At 43.9% G+C, this 10,387-nt stretch overlaps 2 protein-coding genes across 2 annotated transcripts in view; both read left to right on the top strand.

Annotated features, from left to right (window-relative positions):
- Positions 1–10,387, top strand: part of cdc42ep1b (CDC42 effector protein (Rho GTPase binding) 1b) — a 232,022-nt gene that overhangs the window by 44,733 nt on the left and 176,902 nt on the right. The gene's annotated exons all lie outside the window — the stretch shown is intronic.
- Positions 95–3,226, top strand: LOC310868732 (galectin-2-like; the record flags this gene model as incomplete). The annotated part of the gene is made up of 4 exons (XM_083779192.1): positions 95–103; positions 851–930; positions 1,350–1,521; positions 3,080–3,226. 4 exons carry the CDS (start codon positions 95–97, stop codon positions 3,224–3,226), a joined length of 408 nt encoding a protein of 135 aa, XP_083635318.1.

Genomic DNA, 10,387 nt, shown 5'->3' with positions numbered 1-10,387 from the left:
ACCACCGTTTTGAGGTCTTTAAGTTTGAGTTTGTTAACAATTATCTTTTTTTTTTGGGGTTTCAGGATTATTCTCAACTATCCCAAGAAGTAAAATGAGCATGGTATGTTTGACTGCCTTGACTTTTAATCTGTGTTACTTAATGGCATATTGACAGAAGACAGTATGCGAGGATGATTGTGTGCTATATTATTGTGCACACAATAATAAGTAGAAATGTGTGCTAGTTGTAAATGCTACTGAACTGAACTTATAATACGTTGATGATGATCAGTGTTGTTTAATTTGGCAGCAAATTTCGTCTCTTGAAACGTTTTCATTTAGTTTTAGTCACATTTTAGTCACCTGGAATGTTTTAGTGTTTAGTCTAGTTTAAGTCGACTAAATATCATAAGATTTTTGTCGACTAAATCTACAGTTGATTTAGTCGACTAAAATGTATTTTGGCGGGCCTTGATGCCGTCGTAATGGCTGATTTTACACTTACTGAAAATAGCCGATCTACAAGCTCACAGCGCGACGCGTTGTGAGTTTGTAGATCTGCTATTTTCAGCAAGAATAAAATAACTTATAAAATGACTTATATGGACTTAAACTGGATCTCTTGTCCACTAGTCCCTTCCTAACATATTAGTCTAGTTTTTATTTGTTGACAAAATTGACAGTATATTAGTCATAGTAGCCTATATAGTCACCATAGCTTATTTTTCATTTAGTTTTCGTCAGTGAAAAAAGGTAGTCGACGAAAAGCAACACTGAAACACTGAAAACAACACTGATGATGATCCAAACAAAAGAAGACATTAAAATTATTATTAATTAAAACTAACTTTAATTTGTGTTTATTCAGGAACTTGAACTGAAGAATGTGGCCCTTAGAGCTGGAGACCAGCTGAAACTGAAGGGCCAGATTTTACATGATGCTGACAGGTAAACCTACTGTAACTATACTGTACCATGATGCTGACAGGTAAACCTACTGCTTCATGCAAATACATTTAACCATTCACGCTCAGGGCCGGGAATACGGTAGTGTTGATGTCTCTTCAAAGAGTTGTGGTTTGAAGCAGCAGTGGTTACCTGTAAATCATGAGCAATGTTGAATTTCACATAGGTAGCCTAGTTTATTTTTAAAAAATCAGCACAGTACACACTGCACAGACCTATGCTGTAGTGTAGGCCTCTCTCTCTCTCTCTCTCTCTCGCTCTATAAACTGGTGGAATATGATATGTGCACCTACTCCTCATTCCAATCACTAATACCACTACAAATACTTAAGATTGCATTTTTTTTTAGTCTATTATTATTGTAGGCCTATATATATTCTTTTATATTATTCTGGAACCAGGTTCCAGATTGACCTGGGCTGTGAGGCAGATGAACTGGCGCTGCACTTCAACCCTCGCTTCCATGACGATGAAGATGGATCGGTGCTCGTGTGCAACTCAAAGACGGACGGATGCTGGGGTGATGAGGAGAGGGAAACGCACAACCCTTTACAGAGGGGCTCTGAAGTGAAGGTGAGACCATACAACCCTTTACAGAGGGGCTCTGAAGTGAAGGTGAGACCATATAACCCTTTACAGAGGGGCTCTGAAGTGAAGGTGAGACAATACAACCCTTTACAGAGGGGCTCTGAAGTGAAGGTGAGACAATATTGACATTATGTTGGATGTATGGGGGGGCAAACTATTAGAAAATACTGCAGGAGTTTTAACACAACATGAAGTAGTGATGTCTTTCTAATTAAATGGGTGTTTAATTCAACCTATTGGCATTGATAATTACATACATTTGCGCATCATGTGTATTTGTATTTCTGAGGGGCGATATAGGCCCTCCGATATTCTGCTATGTGTGTAGATGTTCGTCCTGACACAAACATGAAATTCCCATTGACAATGAATGGAGAATTTACGTCATGTGTGTCTGAGCAAGTGATCTATTTTCGTCCTACACAAACATTACATTCCCATTGACAATGAAAGGAGAATTTACGTCATAATGTGTCTGGGAAGATCGACATGTTAGGTCATGCTAATGATGATTAGAGCTCCCCTCACTTCACACGACACGGGTATGTTTTTTTTTTTTTTTAAGATATTTTTTTGCGGCTTGCGCCTTTATTGATTTTTTAAGGGATAGAAAGTAGGCTGACAGGAAACGGGAGAGAGATGGGGGGATGACATGCGGTAAAGGCCGTGTCGGGTCCGGGAGTCGAACCCGCGGCACACCGCGACTGGATCACCAGTCCGGTGCCCAGACCGTTACGCTACGGCCTGGGCCAACGGGTATGATTTTTAACCTCACATACTACAGTAGCTGTGTTTTACGGATGCCGTGTCAGACATTTGGGGTCGGTCCGTTGTCTTTAGTTGACTATCTTTACTTGCACACAACATACATCAAAATCTATTAGGTGGACTTTTGCCATGAAACATTCAGAGTGCATTATTTAGGGCAGATATTATTTGCTAACACTTGACCTAATACATTTCTGTAGAGTAGACAAAAACAAATAAACTGTGAATGTTTATTAAAGCTAAAGTTGTGCACAAAATAAGAAAGGCACTATAGGGCTGCAGCCAGGAACACCGTTAACTGTAATATCACATGTAATTGTAAAACAAAAAAAATAGTAAATTTGTAAAAAATTGTAATTGTAAATTGTAAAATGGTAAATGGTGCATTTATATAGCGCCTTTATCCAAGGCGCTTTACATAGATTGTGCATTACATTCACACACACATTCATACACCAATGGCAGCGGAAACCATGCAAGGCACCGACCAGCACAACAGGAGCAATTAGGGGTTCAGTGTCTTGCTCAAGGACACTTCGACACTTACTCTGGGGGAGCCAGAACCATCCAGCCACTCTATCCCTGAGCCACACAATGCTGCCCGGGGAACTAGTGTCCTTAACCACTGTTGTTTTATTTCCTATATATTTTCTATAGTTTTGGACCTGCTTGGAAACGGTTCCCCACCCTTTTGTAGTTGAATCTGTAAAGATACTGGGGAATAATGTCTGACGTTGAACAATAAAATGACCATCAACATTTCTTTTCCCTCTAGATTGTGGTGAAGCTGACTGGAGACATGTTTGAAGTGGAGCTTCCGGACGGAGAGGAGGTCCAGTTCCCCAACCGTGAAGGCATGGACGTCATCAGCTACGTCAGAGTTAGAGGAGACTTCAGACTCACCTCTTTTAAGATCTGCTAGGAAGAGTTAGAGGAGACTTAAGTCCAGACTCACCTCTTTGAAGATCTGCTAGGAAGAGTTAGAGGAGACTTCAGACTCACCTCTTTAAAGATCTGCTAGGAAGAGAGCTCTGGATTCAATTCAACTATTGCTGTTCACCCGATCAATTGTTGAAATTATCGTAAGATAACATGGACTAAAACATTGTCAAGTATTAATGTATTCATAGTTCATAATTCATGATTACTGTCAGTACTGTATATTGCTAAACAAACTCTTGTTCAGATGGATATTATCTATCAATGTGCTGTATATGTATTTAAAAAGTCTGAACATAAAATTGGTAAATGGTTGATCTTTTTTTTTAATGATTTTCAATAAAGCATATAAAATCCACATGACTTACACAAAAGAAAAAGACAAGAAAAACAAAACAAAAAACTAGCAGTCAAAAAAAAGAAAACCCCTGGACAACACCCCTCCACACTCTGTTGTTGACACTCGTGGTTATATCATATGTAATGTACAAATACAAAATGTTAGTACAACAATCCTTTGATATATAAATAAAAGTAGTCCCATATCTCATGGAACTTCCCTTTGAGTATTCAAAGGATGCCGTTTCAGTCATAAGTTGGGTCCAGTCTGTGATCTCTTCCAGTTTCTCAGTATCAACCTAGCTGCAGTAATAAGGCCTGCGGTCACCAATGCATGTTGTGCCTTGGTGACCCCCTGTGGCAGCACCGTGCGATCTCCCAAGAGACATAACCTTGGGCATTCTGGTAGTATCAGCCCCATCCAGTCTCCAAGTTTCCCCAGTACCTCTTTCCAGAAAGGCACAACCACAGGACATGTAAAAATGTACCATTTTCCCCTTTACATTTCCAACACCGTTTGTCTTCCACCAAGCCCATCCTAAACAGTTTCACAGGGGTATAGTAGAATCTATGTATAAATTTGTAATGTGTAAATTTGCTTTTAATATCCCTAGTGGTCCACCCAACTTTAAATATTAAATAAGTAGTATTAAATATTTGCAAACTACTTACTTACAAAACTATAATGAATCCGTTTGTAAAAGATTCAGGGGGCATACAAGAAAACAGGTGGGAACTGAAAGTAAAATGTATTATTGTATACTGCTGGTGTCAACAATGCTATGATACAGGACTAAAGAACAAATAGAGGGTATGCGCGTGACATCATCATCAAACCAGGAAGCTATGCAGGAACGCCTACTGAGGGTAACCGCAACCCTCTCCCGACCCGCAGCGCACCCCCGGGGCAGACACCTAAACCTAACCGCAACCCTCTCCCGACCCGCAGCGCACCTCGGGGCTGAGGGAACATAGGGCTGAGGGAACATAGGTATGACCCCCTACTGGGAGGCAAAAAACTACTTCCTGGCCTCGACAGCCCAGACATCCAAACAGAAAAGTCCTATCTGATTGCATTAAACAACGTTAAATGATGTTAAACTCACTTTGCATGTTGCTTCGCCACACGATTTGCCATTCACTTCAAGCATGCGCATAACCCTCTATTGGTCGTAGGCCATTTGAAAATAGCCGATCTACAAGCTCACAATGCGTTGCAAAAATGGCCAAAAAATAAACATTTATATTAAATTATATTTTATTTGTAAACCCGACAGTGAAATAAATCTGTCTGGTCACTCTGTGACTGTGTTTTGGCTGTCACCAGAGCAGTGTACCCCAGCTCTGTGGCAGGAAGTGGAATCCTGTGCTCTCGGAACATGCTGCATGCCACCAGGCCCCCAGGGGCCCCCTCTGTCCCTCCATGCTGCTGTGGGGGGCCCCCCTCCCCCTCTGGCCCTCCATGCTGCTGCGGGGGCCCCCCAGAGGTCGCGTACTGGCCCCTGCAGGCGTGCTCCTCAATCACGCCTTTCTGGACCCCTGCACCGTTCCCGCGAGGACAGAGTGGAGGCGGCGGCGGTTGGGTTTTGACAACAGGCCCAGCGCTGGAGGGAGAGTGGAGGGCAGGCTCTGCGTCATCTGCAGTATAGAGAGAAGACAGCATTGTGTAGAAAAGAGTCATCCTGTATAGCAGTGGTTCCCAAACGGACCCCCAAGTCAACATTTATTAGGCCATGGGGACCCCCCATTTGAAAACATATGCCAGTTTACGGCTCTAGCAGTGATTCCGAAACATATTCATTTCATGGACCCCCAGTTTCACCCCACTTTATATTGTAAAACCACTGTTAATTTAACTCTGAGAGTGTACAAATGGAACCAAATAGACCCGTTAGGGTCCATTTGGTTCCATTTGTACACTCTCAGAGTTACAGACCCATGAGGGTCAATTTGGTTCCTTTTATCTCTAATTGAGCTAGATACCACCTGGAACCCCCTCAAGTACCCCTAGGGGTCCCCGGACCCTACTTTGGGAACCCATGCTGTATAGACAGCAACCCCTCCCCCTGTGGCCTCTTCCCACGGATTGGATCTACCCCTCTCACTCCCCGAAGCCTCTCACTCCCCGAAGCCTCTCACTCCCCGAAGCCTCTCACTCCCCAAGCCTCTCACTCCCCAAGACTCTCACCTGCTGTCACTCACTCCCCAAGCCTCTCACCTGCTGTCACTCACTCCCCAAGCCTCTCACCTTCTGTCACTCACTCCCCAAGCCTCTCACCTGCTGTCACTCACTCCTCAAGCCTCTCACCTGCTGTCACTCACTCCCCAAGCATCTCACCTGCTGTCACTCACTCCCCAAGCCTCTCACCTGCTGTCACTCACTCCCCAAGCCTCTCACCTGCTGTCACTCACTCCCCAAGCCTCTCACCTGCTGTCACTCACTCCCCAAGCATCTCACCTGCTGTCACTCACTCCCCAAGCCTCTCACCTGCTGTCACTCACTCCTCAAGCCTCTCACCTGCTGTCACTCACTCCCCAAGCCTCTCACCTGCTGTCACTCACTCCCCAAGCCTCTCACCTGCTGTCACTCACTCCCCAAGCATCTCACCTGCTGTCACTCACTCCCCAAGCCTCTCATCTGCTGTCACTCACTCCCCAAGCCTCTCACCTGCTGTCACTCACTCCCAAAGTCTCTCACCTTCTGTCACTCACTCCCCAAGCATCTCACCTGCTGTCACTCACTCCTCAAGCCTCTCACCTGCTGTCACTCACTCATCAAGCCTCTCACCTGCTGTCACTCACTCCTCAAGCCTCTCACCTGCTGTCACTCACTCCTCAAGCCTCTCACCTGCTGTCACTCACTCCCCAAGCCTCTCACCTGCTGTCACTCACTCCTCAAGCCTCTCACCTGCTGTCACTCACTCCCCAAGCCTCTCCACCTGCTGTCACTCACTCCCCAAGCCTCTCACCTGCTGTCACTCACTCCCCAAGCATCTCACCTGCTGTCACTCACTCCCCAAGCCTCTCACCTGCTGTCACTCACTCCCCAAGCCTCTCACCTGCTGTCACTCACTCCCCAAGCATCTCACCTGCTGTCACTCACTCCCCAAGCCTCTCACCTGCTGTCACTCACTCCCCAAGCCTCTCACCTGCTGTCACTCACTCCCCAAGCATCTCACCTGCTGTCACTCACTCCTCAAGCCTCTCACCTTCTGTCACTCACTCCCCAAGCCTCTCACCTGCTGTCACTCACTCCCCAAGCCTCTCACCTTCTGTCACTCACTCCCCAAGCCTCTCACCTTCTGTCACTCACTCCCCAAGCCTCTCACCTGCTGTCACTCACTGGTTTGAAATAGTTTAATGAGCAATGAATCTAGAAAATATACTAATTATAAATGACCTTTTCCATGATATAACATTTTATAATTTCATGACCTTTATGCCATAATTATCTAGATTAAAACAAATATTGTTTTAGATGCACCACGTGTGTATACATATATAATTCAGGTTAGGTTCATGTTAATGTTAAGATCCTATATTTCTAAAGCTAAATGGACAAAGATAAATGCCTCTAACTTCAAGTTAACCCATTCTGACCGGGCACCCATTTTGGTGTCGGCATCATGTCATGCTTTAGCTATTTAAAAATAGCAGATCTACAAGCTCATATCGCGCCACCGAGTGGCGCGATACGAGCTTGTAGGTCTGCTATTTTTGAATAATCGAAGAACGACTGACATTTTTTTAATCTGATCTCAGGTCAGAATGGGTTAATAATGAAACTGTCAGGATGTAATAGACATTTTTTCAATCTGATCTCAGGTCAGAATGTGTTAAACATTCCTGTGTATCAGTATATGGATAAAGCGCTGTTGATAAACGGAGGGTAAAGCAATGAAGCTGCCTCAGTGAGTAATGGCATTCAGAGCATGTCTTTACATACAGGACTCTTGTCTCCACAGTGAAGTTGCACGCACACACACACACACACACACACACACACACACACACACACACACACACACACACACACACACACACACACACACACACACACACACACACACACACACACACACACACACACACACACACACACACACACAGTAGCGGTAAATGCACATCACGTCATTTAAGCATGTGATTATGAGTGAATCAGTGAGTGAGTGATTCTAAAAATGTCATCTACATCCTGACAGTTTTCTGAAAAAGCTATGTTTCTATGTCAGTCGTTCTTCGATTTTTCAAAAATAGCAGACCTACAAGCTCGTAGCGCGCCACTCGGTGGCGCGCTACGAGCTTGTAGATCTGCTATTTTTTCCAATAGCTAAAGCATGACATGTTGCTAACACCAAAAAGGGGTTCTCGCCCCAAAATGGGTTACAGCTTTTGTGGTGTGATGAACTTATTTGTCCTCTGCAACCAACGGATGTGTGTTCAACCCAGAATAGCTGGTGAGGGAGTGTGGGGGGGGGGGGGCTGTCCCACGGGACCCCGGCCCGCACGAGAAGAGAACAGAAACTGTGGATTTTCTAGGGTGACGAATATCACGCTTCACCCCAACTGCCTGCTGCCCCACCACTTCCTTCTGGCTATATATACTGTAACCATACAGGGGTAGTAAAGTGTGTTACAAATTTAGAATAGGCTAAACAAAAAAACAACTCTAACACAGCCCATAACATCATGGAAGACACCAGCCACCCCGCAAATACCCTGTTCAAACTATACTCCCCTCCAAAAAACGCTACCAGAGCATCAAATCTCGTACCACCCGTCTCAGTAACAGTTTTTACCCCCAGGCAGTCAGGCTGCTGAACAGCTGACCTTGAACTTGTATTGCACTTCACTTGCACTTTTCTTTTCCTGTTTTTTGTCTTTTCTTGCACTATAGATGTTTGTTTATGTCCTGTGTATGTAAGACTGTGTGCTCTGAGCAAAACAAATGTCATTGTATGTATACTCTGTATCTATACAAATGACAAATAAACCTGAAACCTGAACCTGAACCTGAACATGGTGATGATATATAAGGTAGGAGGTCATTACCTGTGTGACGACGCCTGTCGGCATGTCGTCTGTAAATGAAGAACCACAACAGGCCCAGAGCCAGGCTGGACCCGGCCACAGTCAGCGCTACAGAGACCCACAGAGCAGGACTCAGGACCGGCAGGGAGGAGTCAGCCTGGAGCGCAGCGTCAGTGCTTCTCAATGGCACGACGACCGGAAGGGGCGATTCTGGGTGGAAAAGATTGGGAGATTTAAGATCCTTCACTTCAGTTCAGAAAGACATGTGTATGATAGCAGGGCTTTAAGCAACTAGTCGACTATTCAACTAGTCGACTATTCAACTAGTCGACTATTCAACTAGTCGACTAGTAAATCCACTAGTCCTTGTTGGTACTAGTTAAGATAATTTTCCCCCCCGTTTTTGTAGACCTCAAGATCAACTAGAATGCTATATTATTGTCACCAAATGTACACAGTTTTTAAATGTACATATTATTACGTTTCTTTTTTTCCTTTTCAAAATAGGTAGTTAAACAACTAGTCGACTAGTAAACTAGTCAACTAGTAAAAATCACTAGAAGTGAAAGCTCAAGTTTATGCATGTATACATGTATGAGTAAGAATAAAAAAAAGAGAATAAAATCAGTTTTATTGCTCAGGAAAAGTAAGATAAAGTCAAATGCTTTTTCTTGCATCTTTTACCATTCCTGTTAATTACAACAGGCATTTAGTAGACGCTCTTAGCTAGTACGAGATTGGAATAAAAATAAGTACAAATTAGGCATTATACCTTCACTCACCTGTTGGTTTTATCGGAGGAGATCTAGGTCGGGGTCTGGTATCCGACGGTGGCTGTGGCTGGACTTGTACCTGAATACAGTCGCTGCAAAGGTTGTCCCACTTGAAGCCAGGAGGACAATCCTTCCTGGCCATGGTGAAGGCAAGCGTAAAACACTGCTGCACAAAATGACATGTAATGAAAGCAACGAATACTGTGAGAAAAGGCAGCGTTCATGGAGAGAGAGAGAGAGAGAGAGAGAGCGAGAGAGAGAGAGAGAGAGAGAGATAGAGAGAGAGAGAGAGAGAGAGAGAAGGATGGGGGGTATGACATGTGAATCCTAACAGACGTTTCACTTCCTCTAATTCATAGGAAAGGGTGAATTACAAAACGTGTCCCCTGGGTCAAGAGAGAGACAGAGACAGAAACAGAGAGAGCGATGGAGACAAAGATATAACCGTAGACACAGGTGGGGCATTGAAGGGTATAATTCTAAACATTATACTGCCTCTCTTTTGGCACAACTATTAAATATGCCCGTTTGTATTGCTTTATTAGTATTATTAGTATCACAACATCATTAATATTAAATTAAGATACATTATATCATACTAATTATTTGCACAGATACTGTCACTCGAAAACCACACATGCGAGTTCATTGGCTCTTCTTCTCATGGTTGAAGAACTACAAATGAGACTAGTTTAGTTTCCATCGTGTCAGGCTATAATTAAAATGGCTCTGTGTCGAGTGTTGCACAGCTGAACTATTGTAAAATAACCCAATCTGACAAATATATCGCGTCACAACAAGTGACAAACAGTGGAGTAAAAGGAAAGGTACTATGTTTACCCAGGGTAACTGGACTAAGGAAAGGAAAGGTACTATGTTTACCCAGGGTAACTGGACTAAGGAAAGGAAAGGTACTACGTTTACCCAGGGTAACTGGACTAAGCTCAAGAACCTGTTTACAGCCAGGCCCTGCTCATAGAACATTTCATGGTAGAGGTTCA

The sequence above is a fragment of the Protomyctophum parallelum genome, assembly GCF_964188405.1.
Source record: "Protomyctophum parallelum genome assembly, chromosome: 13".
Classification (NCBI taxonomy): domain Eukaryota; kingdom Metazoa; phylum Chordata; class Actinopteri; order Myctophiformes; family Myctophidae; genus Protomyctophum; species Protomyctophum parallelum.
This window is presented reverse-complemented; position numbering and strand designations above follow the sequence as displayed.